The sequence below is a fragment of the Barbatula barbatula genome, assembly GCF_947034865.1.
Source record: "Barbatula barbatula genome assembly, chromosome: 6".
NCBI lineage: Eukaryota > Metazoa > Chordata > Actinopteri > Cypriniformes > Nemacheilidae > Barbatula > Barbatula barbatula.
The window spans coordinates 12,402,865-12,422,790 of NC_136765.1; the positions used below are offsets into that span (position 1 = coordinate 12,402,865).

The 19,926-nt window shown below is 37.8% G+C and overlaps 1 protein-coding gene across 1 annotated transcript; it reads left to right on the top strand.

Annotated features, from left to right (window-relative positions):
* Positions 1 to 4,259: 4,259 nt before the first annotated feature.
* On the top strand, positions 4,260 to 9,614 carry crip1 (cysteine-rich protein 1). Its single transcript, XM_079458087.1, has 5 exons — positions 4,260 to 4,541; positions 7,521 to 7,615; positions 7,789 to 7,846; positions 9,271 to 9,319; positions 9,398 to 9,614. The coding sequence occupies exons 1-4, from the start codon at positions 4,502 to 4,504 to the stop codon at positions 9,309 to 9,311; spliced, it is 234 nt and encodes a 77-aa protein (XP_079314213.1). The 5' UTR covers positions 4,260 to 4,501; the 3' UTR covers positions 9,312 to 9,319; positions 9,398 to 9,614.
* Positions 9,615 to 19,926: the final 10,312 nt, after the last annotated feature.

Here is a 19,926-nt window from a genome sequence, read left to right on the forward strand (position 1 = left end):
GCTATGCAAAGAGACCTGTCTCTTTAATTACACATCAGCTGACATGATCCTGCCAGCATAAGTTCAACAATCCTACATTTGTGTAAACCTCCTTTCAACTTTTGATACTTCTCCAAAGTTTTAACTGTATTAGCATGTAAGTGTTGAAAGAGTATCACATGACAATGTGTTTAACCCAACACATCAAGTTGAATGAACTGATGACTTTTCTAATGAGTGGTGCTTGCTACAACTCCAACCACAGCCACTGCTAACGCTAAGTACAAAACGTCTGTGCAATCTTTCACCGCTTGTACTACAGACAAGACTGATACTTTAAACTGCACCGTTTAACTTTAATAAGCGACCAAATGTACAATCTTAAGACAGCAGGCAACCAACCAGAAACCATCTAGCAGCGCCCGATCAACCTGTAGCAACATGATAAAAACATCTCAAAAGAGCCGAGGAACCACATGCCAATGGTGTTTCAATTTGGCTATCAACCACCTAAATCTCTTGCATTGTGGATTTGCATGTGAACGTTTCACTTACTTCGTAGCTCTTGCATTTCCTTGCTTGTTATTGTGTAGACTCTGAAAAAGCTAGAATCTCTTCCTTTAACATTTATGAGTCCCTATGTGTAGTCCAACGGTAACCCCGGTAGGACACTTATACATGGTAGATGATGTCTGCATTTTCATCTGCAAGACATTCTTTTCTGTTTGTTTACTAATCTGCAAAACGTCTCTGAGAGGCTTCCTGGCAGATGTCATATGTTTAGAAGATATCCGTTCATCGTTTAGAATGTATGTGAATCTGTCTTTTCCAAGACGTTCATCGGATGTTTTTACACATCCAGATCTTAAGCCGGCATGTTACAAACGTACCTGTGCTATCTGGGAAAAGTTCTTGAGAACATGTACAGTATGTGGCATGCATTACGTTTCGTGCAGAAAGTTGTCGGTGGTGTCAAGATCTGACAGACATGTTGAATGACAGCCAAGCGTTCTTTCAGTCGCCTGTCAGAAGTCAAACTCAACCCATAACAGAGTTACTGTGGCAACACTGTGTCCCACCTAATGTCCTCTTGACATCATCACATTGTTATGTCGACATGATGTAACAAGGGCAAAAAATGATCTCGCCAACAGCGTGAATGGACTAAGGACTGTGCGTGTGTGAGATCCTTTACTCAATGACACGCTTTAACATTTTGTCTGTTTCAGCCCACAAAGAGGCAAGATCGCTACAACGGCAGCTTCTGTTCTCATCCCTCCCTTAAATTGGTGGTGATGACTTAAGTTCGGCTAACTGTTATTCCCCAAGCCCTGGTTACCTAATCAGAGACGTCTGTGTTTGCTCACCCGTCTTACACGCCCGATCCATCATCTACTGACAATGAACTCTCACAATTATTCATATACAGCGCAGCTTACTGAAATAGCTGAAGATATGCTGAACTTTTGTAGAATAGTGACAGAAAAATCAACAGTAATCTATAACACGCCATAATAGAAAAGTGATCTATGATCCATGCTGCTTTCTAAATAACCACTGCCAGATGATTTACTTGGTGTTAAGGAGTTGAATAGTTTAGTAGTTAAATAAACCAGTCTAGTGACGTGCAGTATAACTTACTTAAGTAGCTCCGATCTTTTCAAAAACAAACCTTTTAAAGAAAATGTTTTCACTATATTTCTAGACTTTGTTAAGCGGACCAAGAATAAAAACCTCTCTTTTTGAGAAGCTCTCTCCGTCTCAAGCAGTGCTGGCACATTTTACTATTTTTTAGTTCGGACATTTCATGTAAATGAATCTGTTCAAAAATTGGTTTCCTGCAGGGAAGTTCCCGTGGATTTTGCTGTTTACTCAAATTAAAGTGCTTTATTTATTTTCAATTATGTTGAAAAAGTGTTTTGGTTAAAGTAAATTGAAAAATGCCACATATTGTTTAAGGCTTATGACCGAGACGCTGATTTTCTTCTTTTTACGCTAGACATGGCTTTTATTGTATTAAACGACTGACTCCAAAAAACCCTGCCTTTAACCCTGACCTCCAAAAAACCTAAAGTCTTTAATGTGATTTAATGTTCCCTGCACAGAATCATTCAACACAATGTAAATGTCACGTGATATCGATAGTGTTGTTTAACACACGAAGACACCGATGAAAGTACAGGGGCACTCTCAAAGAAAGCCTGAACCAGTGCGAGACCGTCCAATGCAAGCATTTACGACAACACTGAACAAAAAACACCAATCATGACAGAACTTAAATAGTGATGGGGTGAGGGAGGGAGATTGCTGACGCTGGTGATGAGCTGTGGAGGGTGATGGGAAATGTAGTCCTGATGGTGTGACCGACAGGGGTTGTGACAGTAAAGAACATTCTGTGCCAATATAACCCTGATATCTTAAATAATGACTGAGTAATGCCACGTTAAAGAATAAAATCATGGTTAAATGAAGGGTTGAAATCAAACTTTGATGCTCCTCTCATAATCGATTTTTTAGACTAAAGCTTGGATTTCACACACTTGATCACATAAGTTTAGTGTGTGTTTTTTATAACTATCACACATTTAAAAAGTTGTATAGCCTTTCCCGCTCTTGGACCATATACTATTAAGCCAAACATGTGTACTTGGCAACAGAATGCTTTTTCCATAATACAAAGATCTGCTTTTTTTACAAACCTTAAACTTTTATCCTTTAGTATTATTAAATATGAACAGTTCAGGTGCCCACACATCATGTTGGGTATCACAAGTTCTGCAGGTGCTAAGATCAGATAACATCACTGCTGACAATGATAACAGGTCTGGAAGGGACCGTCGGGAAAAATGGTCTCAAGCATGGTTTGCTGGATCTACAGTCAACAAGGGAGGAAGTTGGGATCAGTAGAAAATCCTAGATGGTGAACTTCACAGTGTACAACATGGGGATGAGCCCTGTGTAAACTCCTGCAAATACCGATCTAGGGATCCTGAACTCTGATCTGCTAGAGATGAAACAGTAGGTGTGGTGTTTGTGAGGCCGTGCGCGACTGAGTAAACATGGGTGGTATTAACCGGCTAGTAATTTGCTGATGGATCAGAGCTGTCGTGATAAATCAAACACAAAAACACAAGACAGGAGAAGGTCAGAGCGGCAGGGACCGCGGCACGTTATTTACATTCGGGGAAACGTTTATGTTTGGTAAATATATACATGTATATTATAACAGTGGAGTCCAAAAGTCTGACGTTTTTACAGTTCTTAAGTTCTTCACTTTAACTTTGACTATACAGTCAATATAAATTGTATTGTATTGAATGAGTATTGTATTATATTAAATGACAGTAGTTGCATGATAAGTATATGTTATCGTGCAATATATCATACTGTAAGTTTAATTTTGGAAAATCAAATGATGGAATTAGCTGTAATCTGGTGAAAACGACATCATTTTTTGCCTGTGTGTGGGTGTGTGGAGAAGGGTTCTGCATACGTCAATGATTCTTTTTGCTATATGTTTTGTCATTATGTTGGCCAGTTACCATGGTGAGCATGATCAGTCCAGGGGTTGGGCCGAGACTCCAGAATCCTTTCTGAAAACATCTGATCTATCACAAACTGATGCTGTTTACCAAACACACACACACGACTGCACCTAACTTACACATGCACATGAATGCTCACACGCACAGACGTAAACGCACAGAATTCTATATAAACAATGCTTTATTGTCATATTCATTACAGTCAATGGCCACTTGATCCCAGTACACAGCGGCTCTCTTACCACATAGCTAGCTGAAAGCAACTTTGAGATATTTCCAAACATTCAACCAATAAATATAGTCATACGTGTTATATATTTAAGCGCAGTCACGAAGACCGAGATGAAAAAGAGAGTTTGATGCTTTGGGGTGTCTAGTGACATTAGATGGTGGCACAACCTATTCCAGGAATGTTAGTTGTGTTTATGTTCTGTGTATTTATCGCATGCATGGTCATACGTAAATGACGATCCCACAGAAATGGAACAGAGGTTGTGCCTGGTATAGACCATATCATTTTCTGTCCATTTCATCAACAATAATGAAGCTCTATATTTGCACAACTTTCTGCATATAGTCAAATCATTGCAATTTTTGCTTTGAAAAGGACACACAACTGAGGATCATTTGCAGCTGGGAAACAACATCTGCTAAAAACGTAAACAAGTTGTGCAGTGTACATGACAATTGTTAACCGGGTCTTATGATGATAACGCATGACGCGCATATGCAGGCGCGCACACTACGCGCGCTCTCGGTCTCTCTCTCTCTCTCTCTCTCTCTCTCTCTCTCTCTCTCTCTCTCTCTCTCTCTCTCTCTCTCTCTCTCTCTCTCTCTTCACGGCGCTATATATAAAGACTGTAGATGAGATGTGCTCAAACCAAAGGCGTGGCTGCTTGCAGGTGGACGTTGCTGATCTCCATCTCATCTCTCTAACATCGGGACTTTCTCCTTCAGGGAACTAAAATACAGCAAACATGCCTAAATGCCCCAAGTGCGAAAAGGAAGTATACTTTGGTAAGGAAACTTGCATAAATATAACCTATTCGTATTCGTGTGTATTACGTTAAGATATAAACGAAATTGATATTTATCACACGCTACTATGTTGTTTATATTTCTAAACACCGTGTAACTAATACACGGTTTAACAAGAGCTCAGGGGATTTACAAGGAAGCTCGCTGTCAACTGAAACATGATGAACATGCTTCCTGTTTGAAACTATTTGAAAAGTTGCACATGTTTGTTGAAAGAGATTTCAGAAGAGCCTCAAATTGGACACGTCTACAGTATTAGTAAACATATTATTAAAACGTGTAAAAGAGGTTTACTCTTTATTATTTATGGTTAAAAGTCAAACAAGACATAAGTAACAACATATATGAATGGGTTGGTCAATACTCCCTTGGCTAAAATGCAAAACATGTGAACAAATGTACTGTTTTACATTGTAAAGTAACATGTTTGCATGGTTGCTTCAGTCAGCCCATTTGAATTTTTCATGCACCAGTACACCACAACCGGACAGGAGCTATTTCAAAAACCTCACCCCTTATGCTAACATACATCAGAAATGACATAATTAGATTATTTTACATGTATGGAAATGAGATACTTGCTTTCCTTGAGGGAGTCCTTGTGGAATTACTAAAATGTTTATTGTTATTTTCAGTTGCAATGATTTATAATAGAAAACGTACAGTTCTCTTATGCAAGCAGAGTTTTGTGCATGCACTCGAATTAAACTCACTTGCAGCTTCTTCTGCAGGTCTGGGCTCGGGTTTTTTCTTTCTTTTATATCGACCATCCATCTCCTGTGTTACATCCTATCTCAATACACATTATATTTTAGCCAAAATAAAGATGTCAGGGATTTTTCACGCTTTTGTCATCCAGTCGACAAATGTCGGTTTGGCACAGTCTCTATTTATGTCCAGCTCTGAATGTAATATATTCCAGTCCATGCGTACTTTAAAGTTCACCGTTTCATTGAGTTACTTGTTATTTATACTAGTTATTTCCTCTGAGATAACAGTAAAGATGTGAGCATCACCCATCCCACGTTGCTAATCTTATACCAAATTCTGTCCATGTTTAATAATTTACATTTACTGTTGTACTCAAATGCTATTCTGAAGCCTTACAAAACTGCGCTCTGATGGAAAATCTGCCTCTTAGGGATGGAGTAAAAACAAATAACGAAGATAAAACATGGTTATCAAAATAATTCAGTTTCCAGCCTATGAAATAATCAGTAATAGAACGGTATTGGTATGTGTGGTTACTTAAAAAAACACACACACGTTTATGCAAAGTCTATTCGAAGGTACAAACAATTTATTAAACGCAACTCATACAGCCTAAACCCGCAGGTATTCCTTTTGCGTGATTTATTAAACCCGTGTCAGCTGTGAAGTTGATGGAATAGTAAATGCAAAAGCGGATAGCATGGTAGAAATGATCACTTCTAAACAGTTTTTTTTCATGCAAACACTTTTATTGAGCTAATGTTGCTATTTTGGCGTGTGCCGGATGCAACAAACCAACAAGAAAACAAACCAGCACAACATTAAGTAAATTTAATGTCACTTCATAAAAACCTGCAAAAAACTCTAAAAAGCAACTCATAATTTTTTCAAATGCCATATTTTATTTCTTAAAAATAGATGGCTCACAGAAAGACTAGATTAAAATCGATGAGTTGTAGATTTTACTCTCTGTCCAGAACACTTTGTTTTCATATAGTCCAATGTACCAAAGGCAAGAGATTAGTGCTTATTGGCCTGCTGAAGGAAGTAAAGTAATTAAAGCCTTAGGTGTGGTTCAGAGGACCAGACGCAATCTTAGCAGTATTGCAACAGACTGCTGCTGCAACCCCGGTCTTTTATGAATTCCTTTCTGCCTTGTTTGTCCTCTCCAAATGTTATTTCTCACATGGACCATTGATCTCCATCCAACTTCCCCAGCTTGTCTGAATCATGTGTTCAGAATCCAGCACCGAACAATAGAGCTTCCTGTGTGTGACATGACTAACTGTCTCAGTTCAGACGAGTAGCATAGCACTCAATAACAACGGTCATGATGTACTGCGTGTACTTTACTACAGCACTCAACGTTGCGTCTCCCATGTCTGGAGCCTGTTCTAACACCTCATCTCATTTCTAACATGCAGGTCAAAGACGACCTTTGTGCATCCATTACATCTTAATGCCAAAACGTAGGAAGCAGCATTAAACTAATCGCTTTTCTTCTCTGGGAGCCATAAATCTTTGTAACATGGTCATGCTTTCAGACAAGCTTTGGCGTCCATGATACCCAAATGCTTGTCCAAAACCTCCCTTGTAAAAGGAACAAATAGAGCATCTCTGCCGGAGTCGCCCAAACATGCAAAACTGTCTCCATCTTCCCACTTCTTTTACGATGGTTGCCATGAGGGCTGTTTCTTTCTGCCGTAGATAAAGACTTCTTTATCGTAATCTTTTGTAAGGGAAGGGAGGAATACATTCTTTCGGGAGTGTCCCGTGAGAGGGGTCCACACCCACCCGTATTCTCGCTGTTATGATTTTGAGCACAGAACATACTGATGTGACAAGACTTGTCTTCTCCGTTCCAGCTCGCAAGACTGTATACAGAGGCAGTTTGCCTGATCTGAAATCAGTCCAGATTTGGGTTTGAGCTTTGTTGACATTACAAGTTGTCCTGACTTCAGTTGAACAACATAATAGGCTCACATAGGCCCATGTCTGGATGACTTTGGGGGGGTAACAAGGCATTTCATTCACTAGAGACTCTTCACAGTTCTATCTGAGATTTGGCATTTTCTGCCCTTATTTAGTAGAAAACTGCAGAATTCATCATTTAAAATTATGTGTATGTTTGCAATGTTCTGATATGGAAAAAAACTGCTGCCTTCTGCAAGCGACGGTTCAATTTCTGCCTGGTTATAGTGTTTTCCACATTCATCCGAATTAATGATGTGTATCGGTGTGTTTCAGCGGAGAGAGTCACGTCACTTGGCAAAGACTGGCACAGACCCTGCCTGAAGTGCGAGAAATGCAATAAGACGCTCTCGCCTGGCTCACATGCAGAGGTAAGCTTTAGAAAATACGCTGCCGTCCCATTCCCCAACAAAGCCTAGATGTTAACTTTTGGCACACGATCACATGACATAAACACATCAAGGGGTTACGCTGTCAGAGTATTATGGACCCCATTCAATTCCATTAATGTTCCCTGAACTGACTAATGTGTTTTACCTCATAGCATGAAGGGAAGCCCTATTGTAACAACCCATGCTACTCTGCGCTCTTTGGACCCAAAGGTGAGTCACCAATCGGCAATGTGTCATTGATGACTGCTCAGTTTTACTGTGCTGTATGGTTATCCTTTTACTAAATCATCATATGATGAATACTACTTAAATACTACAATTACTTCATAAACTTCTAGGTCAGGGGTTCTCAACCCCAATTGTATTCAACAATGTTCAAAGGGTCCCCTCCACTCGCAAAAACTAAAATATTTCCGAGCTTGACATGAACTGGAAAGACATTTATTTATTATAAAAATAGATAAATAAGAAATAGCTTTTTCAATGGTTAATTATAAAATATGAATCATCTTGAGGTCCCCTTGAAAGTCAGCTGGGGCCCCCTGTTGACCACAGTTCTAGGGGACTGTTGTGAGACAGTCAGTCATATACTATTATATAATAGAAATTATTCAAATGTCTTTAAGATGCAATCAACTCTTGCATTATGCGGTGGCAGTCAATGCAAATGTGTTCCTGGTACTCTAGTACACTCTAATAATTTTAGTTTACTTTGTTTTAGGCCAATAAGTTATAAATGCAATTCAATTAGTACGTATTTCTATAAAGCATTTCACAATATTGAATTGAATCGGTAGATGCAGGTATGGGAAGCAAGCATACATGATATATACTGTAGTGTTATTGCAAAATACAAGCACACTAGGTGTTCCAAGCGCAACAACAATCGGACTGTTGTGTTCATAATACTAATAAACATGCCTATGCATCAATTACCGAAAGTTGCCTGCAAGATTGTAAACAGAAAGTTCAAAATAAATCATTTGAACACTGGAAAATACAGTGCTGTTCAGAAAATCACTTCAATGAGCTTGTATTTGTTAACATCAGTGAATGCATTACCTAACATGAATTAACAATAAGCAATATGGTTTTCAGCATCCCTTAATCTTAGTTAATACCATTAAAATCGTTCGTGTTCATTTGTGGTGCATTAATGTTTAATTAAATTAACATTAACCCTAAAAATAAACAGTAATAAAAGCTAATGTTAACAAACATAACCTTACAGTAAATTAACACATTTTTATCATGTAAATATCAAATTTAGCAATAATTCCATCAAATATAGCTATCGTATGCTTAACATTAGTCAGAGAGTAACCATAAGGTTGAACTTTAACAACTTTAACTTGATTTTATCACTCACTTAATTACATAGATGTTGTATTAACCATGAAATTGAGTTTATTAATGTCTTACATTTTATACGTCATTATTCTAATTTTCCTTATTTTCCATTTTGAGTCAACACGGCTGACACTCTTTCCTTCCTGCTGTTTCTTTCTAATAGATTAGCCTGCTAAGCTAGCATTATTACATCACGAAATCAAGCAGGCACCATTATGCGTTGATAACTATAACCACAATATGGTCAAATAATAACCTTAAATGTCTTTTTCTTTGTCTTTTAGGGTTTGGACGCGGTGGTAGTGAGAGCCACACATTTAAATAGACTGTTAGGTGAGCTAACCATACTATAAACAGATGAATTGTTTTACTGTAACGCTTATCGATAACTCTATCTTTTTCCATTTACAGGTTTACTCTCTCCGATAGGGTGATTATAGAGGCACGGATGCCACTACTTTTTTATCCACCTATAGCTAAACCAAAGAAAAACATGACCAAACAACTTAGAAGCTACTAATTTGTATAAAACATTGTCTGCCATAGCAGCACGGAATGATGTTTCACGTTTCTTCTTTTTGTAATTGAAATGAACATTGTATACATTAAACGTCTGCTTTAAACTACCGCTCTTTTTGTTCTCTCCCACGTGTAAACACATCACTCACGGATCAAACCATTTCCACTTTGAGAAGCCAAAGTTAACAGATGTTAAGCGTTGTATCAGCTAATGACTATAATAACAGGTATAGAGCTGTAGAACAGATGCAGGGAGTTCAGAAAGCTCAGCAGAGAGTCTCAGCTTCAGTTGGATTCATTCATGTCAGGCCATCTCCACATCACAGCGGATATTCGGAAAAACAACATGCCAACGGGATTTATTGATAACCTTTGATTCAAAGTGTCACGTTGAGCAAACAAAGTGTATTTACAAAATCCCTACATGGCTACATACCAGAATAAGCACGTGCTGTACTCAGACTAAACCCACATGACTCAGAAAGGGAGTGTTCACATACTGTATATCACAGTGATCACCCCATGGCTGTTTGATGCCTACACTCGCACCTCTTTAATTCCTTCCCAACACCCAGAACAACAGGCGGCGGTCAGAGGCGAGCAGACACTATGGTAACAGACCCAAACAAGGCCCAACAGTAACTTGGCCTTCTGTGTCAAGCATTTATCCCAGAACAAAGATCCTTTATCTTACTTGAAAAAGCGGCGAGAGAGGCGGTGTTATTTTCCAAAAGTCCATTTAGCCATTAAAAATATTTCATATGGGTCTATTTTTATAGCAGTTTAATTGAGATCATGCAGCTGTGCAGGTTCAAGCCCCCACCCCGTCCCTCTGTTAGGCATTACCTCACGGGAAGAATATTCCTTTGACCGAATCAACGGTCTCTGTCGTTTAGACTAAACAACAGAACTGGAACTCGTGTGCATCTTCATTGTTACCTAAAGCAGGGAACGAATACGATTTGGTGTCATAAAACAAAATAAAACTCACGAGTAGCTTCTGCCAACAACTTTACACATTCTGTCATACTGTAATGTAGAAATCCATGCATCACATACTGTACATGTTGTTACCTAAAAAAGTTTTTTTTCACTTTTCTTCTCATGACAGGATATTTGTTAATCTCCCCTCTCTGTGAAAGTGACATTTAATGGGCAAGCTGCACCAATTTAGAGATTTGTTATTTTTCCACAAAATCACCGCATGGGTTTTATATGTTTTTAAGATGTTCACAGTCAGTCATGGAATGCATATAAACCTTTCACCGACTACATGGTGCAAGAAATGATGCAAACCTCTGCCAGCAGCACATTTCATCTTACTCTGTTGTTTTAAAAATGGCATTTATTTACCACTGTGCCACTTATTTCCATTTAAGCTTCTTAAATAGACATTTGTGGACATTTTAGAAAAGCACAATACAAATGTAAGTAGCTGCCCCAGAGGAAACGTGTTTTGTTCATTGGTTTTCTAAGCTCGAGAAACATTCTTCTATGTTTCTTGATTTAGTGTCAGCAGTTCATACGATATTCCTCCAAAAATTCCTTAGGAGAAACTAAAATAGACATAAATGAGAGATGTCTAAGAGAGTCAAAACTGAGACAGTGGTGAGAGAAGCTTGGGAAATCTCTTTATTGTCTAATTTGGGTATCAGCTTTGACTTCCCATGTTTCTCTTAAATTCCATTGGGAGAAATAAGAGTAGACGCAACTGAGACATGAGAAATATCTTAGACTTAGATGAGATTGATCTCTCATTGTAGTATCAACAGTGTCTCAGATGTTTCTCCTAAAACTCCTTAGGATCAATTTAGCAGAATTTAAGTAAACCAATTTAAGTGTACTAAAAATACAATCGCGGTGTATTTTCATAAGATGTTAATGGATTTGCAGTATATTTAGCATGAACTAAATGTATTTCAAAAACATTTTAGTATATTTGTCACTAGGGTAACCAAAGGGCAATGAGTCTACACCAGGCTTTAAAAAATGATGACTAATGATGACTTTTAAGACTAGTCTGAGAAATGTTTGCAACCAGCCCCAGATATCTTGAATTGAATTTAAGGTGAAAGGTGTTACTTTAAAAAAAATTATAATGTTGTAAATATAGAAATTGTCATGATTCTCGTGGTGAGACACAGAGAGAGGACCCAGGTGCAGACAGCGGGTAAGGGGTTAACATATATTTAATAAATAATAAAACAAAGACCCACGTGGGGGTAACATAACAAAACATGGGAATATTATGACAACACAGAACAGGACTAAAACTGACTATACATAAACAAGACTTGAATAAACTCTTGACAAAAACTGCAAATAACTAAACTAACCAACACAGGAACTCACCACACAAACCACAATGAACCAGCACAAGACAGAAGACACAAGGGCATTAAATAAGGGAGCAAATAAAGAGGGAAACAGGTGAAGGACATGAAGCAATAACGAGGGTAACGAGAGGATGGGAACAATGACGAGACCGGAGAGAGTATGGAAGGCCATAAGAACAATAATTCTCTCTCTCCACATTTAACATGAGGTTCTGTCATGATCCTGCCACTAAACCAAGAGAAACAAGACATGATGCGGCAGAATCATGACAGAAATTATAATTGAAATAGCATTATACATTTCTGAATATCAAGACTCATTTAAATGTATTTTCAAAGCCCAGCATTGTATATGCAATGCATATTCCAAACAAGGAATTCAATCTGATTGAATCAAACGGTCCAAGTTGCAAGAATGACCAAATACAAAGCGTGAAATTCCAGGATAACGCGACAAACATTCATTAAAAGTAATGTAAAAAAATGATGACATAATGTATTGCTAATGAACTAAATATATGAAAATAGTAAAGAATAATACAAATAAGATTAATAAGGAAAATGAATTAAAAATTAAATACAAAACAAATGTCTGTACTCCCAGTCAGAATTGCGTCATTCTTCAACATCTCAATGGTTTTTGTAAGACATAAATGAGACTTGCTTGAGTCTCATGCTTCTCACAATTGTCTCCTGATTCAAACACTCTCACATGTATCTCCTCATAGGTTTTCATTTTAGGATTTCATCTCACACTGTGCTCAGACTTCTCCCCTTAGCTAGAAACTAACAGGATTACATCTGTATCCTCTTAAAGTTTATGAGAGTTCAATAGCTTTACAAAGTGTACACCATTAAATAAGACTATATTAATGGTGAAAATACGTAGAAATAAGGTTAATGTTACTCTTTATTTGCTGATAAAATGAAAGATATACAATTTAAGTGCAAATGGCACATTATTTATTGTTAGAAATAGTAATGTACTGTACCATATGCTGTAATCAGGAGGAAAAACAGGATAAGTAACCATAGAGCTTTCTTTGCTGATTGGCCAACCCGGTATTGTTGGAATGGCACATTAAATGTTTTATGACTCAATCCTCAATTTATAAGATTTTGAATACAAACTCTGTTAGAGGTGAGAAATCTGAGAATGTTACAGTTTCTAGCTAAAGGCAATAATCTGAGCACAGTGTAAAATGTTAAGGAGACCTCTTATGAAACTATATAGGAGATACATTCGAGAATGTTAGAGTCTCTAGCGAAGGGAAATAATCTGAGCACAGTGTGAGATGTTAAGGAGACCTCTTATGAAACTTTAGAGGAGATACATTCGAGAATGTTAGAGTCTCTATCTAAGGGAAATAATCTGAGCACAGTGTAAAATGTTAAGGAGACCTCTTATGAAACTATATAGGAGATACATTCGAGAATGTTCGAGTCTCTAGCGAAGGGAAATAATCTGAGCACAGTGTGAGATGTTATGGAGACCTCTTATGAAACTATATAGGAGATACATTCGAGAATGTTAGAGTCTCTAGCGAAGGGCAATAATCTGAGCACAGTGTGAGATGTTAAGGAGACCTCTTATGAAACTATATAGGAGATACATTCGAGAATGTTAGAGTCTCTAGCTAAGGGAAATAATCTGAGCACAGTGTGAGATGTTAAGGAGACCTCTTATGAAACTATATAGGAGATACATTCGAGAATGTTAGAGTCTCTAGCTAAGGGAAATAATCTGAGCACAGTGTGAGATGTTAAGGAGACCTCTTATGAAACTATATAGGAGATACATTCGAGAATGTTAGAGTCTCTAGCGAAAGGAAATAATCTGAGCACAGTGTGAGATGTTAAGGAGACCTCTTATGAAACTTTGGAGGAGATACATTCGAGAATGTTAGAGTCTCTAGCTAAGGGAAATAATCAAAGCACAGTGTAAAATGTTAAGGAGACCTCTTATGAAACTTTAGAGGAGATACATTCGAGAATGTTAGAGTCTCTAGCTAAGGGAAATAATCAAAGCACAGTGTAAAATGTTAAGGAGACCTCTTATGAAACTTTAGAGGAGATACATTCGAGAATGTTAGAGTCTCTAGCTAAGGGAAATAATCTGAGCACAGTGTGAGATGTTAAGGAGACCTCTTATGAAACTATATAGGAGATACATTCGAGAATGTTAGAGTCTCTAGCTAAGGGAAATAATCTGAGCACAGTGTGAGATGTTAAGGAGACCTCTTATGAAACTATATAGGAGATACATTCGAGAATGTTAGAGTCTCTAGCGAAGGGAAATAATCTGAGCACAGTGTGAGATGTTAAGGAGACCTCTTATGAAACTATATAGGAGATACATTCGAGAATGTTAGAGTCTCTAGCTAAGGGAAATAATCTGAGCACAGTGTGAGATGTTAAGGAGACCTCTTATGAAACTTTGGAGGAGATACATTCGAGAATGTTAGAGTCTCTAGCTAAGGGAAATAATCTGAGCACAGTGTGAGATGTTATGGAGATATCTTAGTGGAGACAAACATGAAAGAATTTTTTTTTTGTCTCAGGAGGAACACCTGAATACCTAATAAAAGCCTAAAAATTACAGGCAGGTGTGTGGTTGAAACAAAGCTTTCAGAAAGATAAATCTTAGGTCATCCTTTACGTCATTTTAAACATGTATGGCTTTCTTTTGTCTGCAGAACACAAAATATGATATTTGAAAGAATGCTGGTAACCGAACATAGGAAACCCATTGACTTACATTGGTTTGGTGTCTATACAATAGAAGTGAATGGGTATTGGCGTTGTTTTGTTTTTATTAACATCACAGATAATCACTGTGTGGCAACTTTGGATCTAGATTATTATCATTATCTAAAGAAAGTAAGTGGCCACTACGGAGTTCTTAGTGGTTGGTAGTGTTGCATACTGTTTTAACTACCACAGCGACTTGCTTTGGTAGTTTGCTTTGTAGAATAAGTCAAAAAGCCCACCCCAAACTCTCCATGATATTTTGTCTTGGGTCAATCGTTCAATGTAATTCAATGGTATTGTTTGGCCTGTTTAATTGTCCACAAGGCAGAAACCGTAAATTCAATTGCGTACAAATAGCAAAACGGTCTAGATTGAGTTTATGTGCTGGAATATAATATTTAGCATTAAGGATTTGATCAAAGCATTATTAATACGGATGTTTGTCTTAAATGATTAAAGAAAACGTTTTCAGAACAAACATTCATTCTTATTTGAGGATCACAAGAATGATGCGTTCTTTCTTATGTGGCCAAATCTTAATTATCAACATCAGGGGTTTTCAATCACAGAAGCCCGCCAACCTGACTCTCATCCAAACCATATAAAAGGGTTATATATAATTTTTTTATTGGGTAACACTTTATAATAACTTTAAACAGATCATTCATAGGTTAAAACAGTATAAAAATATATTCTGTGTGTTTGGATAATTGTGCTGAGCTCCGAGAGGCCCCAAACAGGGAAGCGACGTCCATAAAACTACAATGAACTTTTTTCCAAATAAACCTTTCACTTGCATAAACGAATCAGAGAAAGTACAACAGACTTCTAATCAAATCGGCCCGCCAGAATGTGACATGAGAGAAAAGCAAAGGCTTGATGTTTGGACTGATCCTCATCTCTGTAATTGGCAATACATAACACTCGAACGAAATACTCTGTCCCTTTCCTTCACTTTCTCCATCTACCATGCTCTCTCTCTCTCTCCTCACAAACAGTCATGGGGTGCTGGAAGTAATCTACTCTGATTGGCGGCACATTTCTGTAGATGCTGAGGAAGTCAGCGTGTGCTAATAAGAATTCAGTGAGACAGGAAGGGGGTTGATGTGAGCTGCGAGCACCTGTGAGGTGTGAGGGATGAACATCTGTCTCTGGTATGCTGCTGATTAGTGAACATGCCTGAACTTCCTGCAGAATTCCCTGAAGATGGAGGTGATGATATCCGCAGTGATAGACTCCACTTCATTGGTGGCACAACAAAGCAGGTCAGAGCTCTGTCCCCGAAGGCAACCCCATGATGTCGTTACAGTACATGGTTTCTATTAAGAAAGTGATAAAACAAGACGACGTCCTATGCAAATTACAATGTAATTATTATAATGGTCTAGCTGTGAATATATATATGGGAATTCAACTGGGTGTCCCAAACCTCCCAGGATGCATTGTGTATATAAACTTAATAACTAAGAGAGGATGCTAAGCAGACATTCACACGAAGAACTGATTATTGTCCAGTCGATGCTTTATTCATGACTGCGGTTACATGTTTTTTTCTAATTCACCAATTCTATTAAAATGGATCGACAGCATTTGTGACATCATTCTGCACTCTAGCTTCTCAAAAACATTGTACATTGCAAAGACAACGCGATCATGCCGATATGCCTTATTTAACATTCGCAATACCTCACTGAGCATGCGGCACAACTCCTTGTCCAGGCTCTGGTCATCTCAAGGTTGGACTACTGCAATGCTCTCCTTGCTGGTCTTCCTGCAAAGGCTATCAAACCACTTCAGCTGGTTCAAAACTCAGCAGCACGGCTCATCTTCCAACAGCCCAAAGCGCACATGTGACACCCCTTTTCATCTCTCTCCACTGGCTACCGGTTGAAGCCCGGATCAGATTCAAGTCACTGATGTTTGCCTACAGGACTATCACTGGATCTGCACCGGCATACTTTCACACCCTACTACACTCCTACACCCCATCAAGAACCCTGCATTCAGCAAACGAGCGGCGCCTTGTAATGCCTTCTCATAAGGGCACTAAATCCCTTTCCCGCTTATTCTCCTTCACTACTCCTTCCTGGTGGAACATTCTTCCCAATGCGGTCCGGTCAACCACATCTCTCACAACCTTCAAAAAACTACTTAAAACACACCTCTTCGGCGAATACTTGACAGACAAATTTAAATAACTTGTGTCGTATATAATGTTGCTTCCATGTGGGCAGAGCAATACACGTGAATTTGTTTAGTAAGCTGATGGAACCAACGAAGGCAGAAACGTAGTTTCGACACCATTTTGCAGTCTTCCACAGGCAGGAGAGGGGCAGGGCTGTGTGTATCAACCCGAAACAGAGTGTGGTTTTAAACCACCAGGAGGCTTCTCGGGCAGCAGCGTCAGTAGAATTTGTCCGGTTAACAGTTGTTCAAATATGGAAATATTTTAAAGAGATTATTTGAAGGTAACATAGTGTTGCTTTAATAAAATGACCATACAACAAAATTCAACAAATTCTGTTTATTTAATACAATTATTATACAATAGAATATAAATGAATAGGGAAAAATGTTTTTTATAAATTGTTATATTATTAGACAGTAGCCAGACCGATTAGCAAACACAGACCAGAACAAACTAAAGTCCAGAATGAAAACGGTCTACAGAGGGTTTTACAATCAAAGGCTTTCTAGATTAAGAATCTCTATGCATTACTTCATTTGCTTAAAATAATTGAAAACAATGCAAGAAAATAGGTTTGACTTTTCGCAAAGGAATCCTTTTGCCACTGTGATTTTAGGAGATTCACAAATGTGAGATTGCAAATGTCTGTTCAGTGTATCCATACACCATTTTTTCTAAACACAGCTTTTTCTCCATAAACATTGCAAACATGATTCGACAACTTTACACAGAGAACATGCTACACTACAGTAAATCCCATATCTGTAGATACGTTGCTGTCGACTTAAACATGCTCCCCATCACCCTGGGACATCAGGGTCAACTGACAGTGCTTACGATTGTGTGCTTTGCATTGATGTAAGAACAAAACCATCACATCTGTTATGAATGGCCTTGTGGAATTTCTTCCCCCGCACACTTAGCGATTGTGCAGAATAACTCTTTTTCTGTGTTTTTAATAAGATAACACTGATCTCCTCTGATCTTTGATAGACTCCATGTGTTGTTAAAGACTTCAAAAATATAGACCCCTAAAAATCCCTAAAAGGTAACTTCTGATTATAAACTAAATTATGCTCTAATAGTTATTAATGCTGATTGGTAGAATGAATGGTTATAGTTACAGCAATAGTTATAGCGATACTGTACAACAAGAGTTAATAGACTTGATGCATCCGTGCAGTATGCACAAGTAATTTTTCTAATAAAGTTCACTTTATAATAATACGATTTTACCCTGCTGAAAAATATAATAGAAATTCTAATAAATGTAAAGATTATTATGGTAATTGTATTGGTGTAAATTGAACTATAATGTTCTTTGTGGGTCTCTACTGTTGGCTCTCTGGATGAAATGTGGTTGGAAGCCAAAAGATGCCATTAAATCATACTGGAATAAAGCACAAAACACACCACATTAAGCGAATGTGTTATGATTTTAATAATGAACAGCTGATGGTTCATAATGGGATGGGAAACCATTTGAATTTTATTTTAGCAGAGCATTTATTTAAATGTGTTAACAACCTGTTTATTGCGCTTGTATAGGTTTAATACTATGCATTGACTTATGGTATATATTGCTACTGTTTCATGATTAACACATTGCTATGGGATGTATTTGCCATATAGGCTGAACCACAGAGGTAAAGCACATATATGTGGTGCAGTGAAGGTTTCCCTTTAAACATTTGTTCGTATGCAGACCAAACATCTGTTAAACACAGCAACTTTCTTTTTATATTTGAAAAGGTAAGGTGGAGCATGCGCATCTCAAAATATAACTACATGGTGTGGATTATTAAGCATTTGTCTTGCGCCACCAAGTGGTTATTGATAAAACAGCAGTTTAATATTCAAAATTAGGTTTATTTTGCTGCTTCACAAAGTATCATGTTCTATTCTGCCACCGTGTGGACAGGTATACAGGTGCACGGGCACATGACAAAACCAAAACCCACGTTTGTTTAAATATAAATGGCTATTTTGCAACTATTTGAACGTTTTCACATTATTATAGTTTCATTACTGAACTCACATCACTGAAGTACTACATGGATGGTGGTGAAGAAGGCAAGCAGCTCTTCGGCCTAAAACCTTGGAAGAACTTTGGTCTCAATATTCAATTTACAATGCTATATGCAATATGGCAATGCATTATGTTTTTGGAAATACATTTGAAATAGATTGTGTGCAAACTGATAAAGAAAATTAAATAATATAATTTGCATTTTAAGTTGCAAGATTAAACTGAAAACGCAATCCCTGGACCGATTATTTTTGTTTAAGATAGTCAAGCAAAACTGTTTATATTATAATTAATATAACTGTTAATAATTTACTAATATTAATAGAATTAATCACAGGTAGATCTTCACCTGCTAAGCCATTGTGCTACCTGACGCACCTCCTCCGGTGCCTACGACTTGGCAGGCTGCAGGGTCATCAGCCAGGTACCCTGAACACTCTTCGGCAAGAATGGGGGATCTTGTCATCGCCCACGGTAAAGATGGTGCAGTCACGTCTAACTTCCTTTCTGAGAGAGAGGCTTTGGGAATTGGCAGGTTTGATCTTCATCCTTGCCCAGATCGTCCATTCTCTTCAGTAGCCTACAAATCTACAAATCGTTTATTCAATACAATTATTATACAATAAAATAATATAAATCGATGAGCATGCAATAAAAAAATTAATCTTGCGGATGTAAATGCAGTTGTGTGCCAGATGTATGCAAGGCTCACAAATAATGTAAAAATAAAGAAAGAAAAATTAAACAAACAGAGGATGTCTTTCCGTTTCATTCATCTTCTAAATGTCTATATGACAACTGATAGTATAGACGTCTCAAGAGACGTATTGCAGACGAGAAAACAGTGTCTTGTAGATGTAAATGTAGACATCAAAGAGACACACTTCATTACGTTATACACCTCTTAAAAGAAAGATGCAACTTTAAACCGTGCACATTTTTTACCACCTGCCCCGTACTGTCTTTGTGTGATGTTTGCTGTACAGGTGCAATACAAATGAATCAAGTTACATTAAATAAAGATAGTACAGCACATAAATATTCTCCATAAATGTAGTTTTGGGTTTCTTTCCTTCCCCAAAACCATGTGATCAACAGACGCATTTAGTCCACAAAT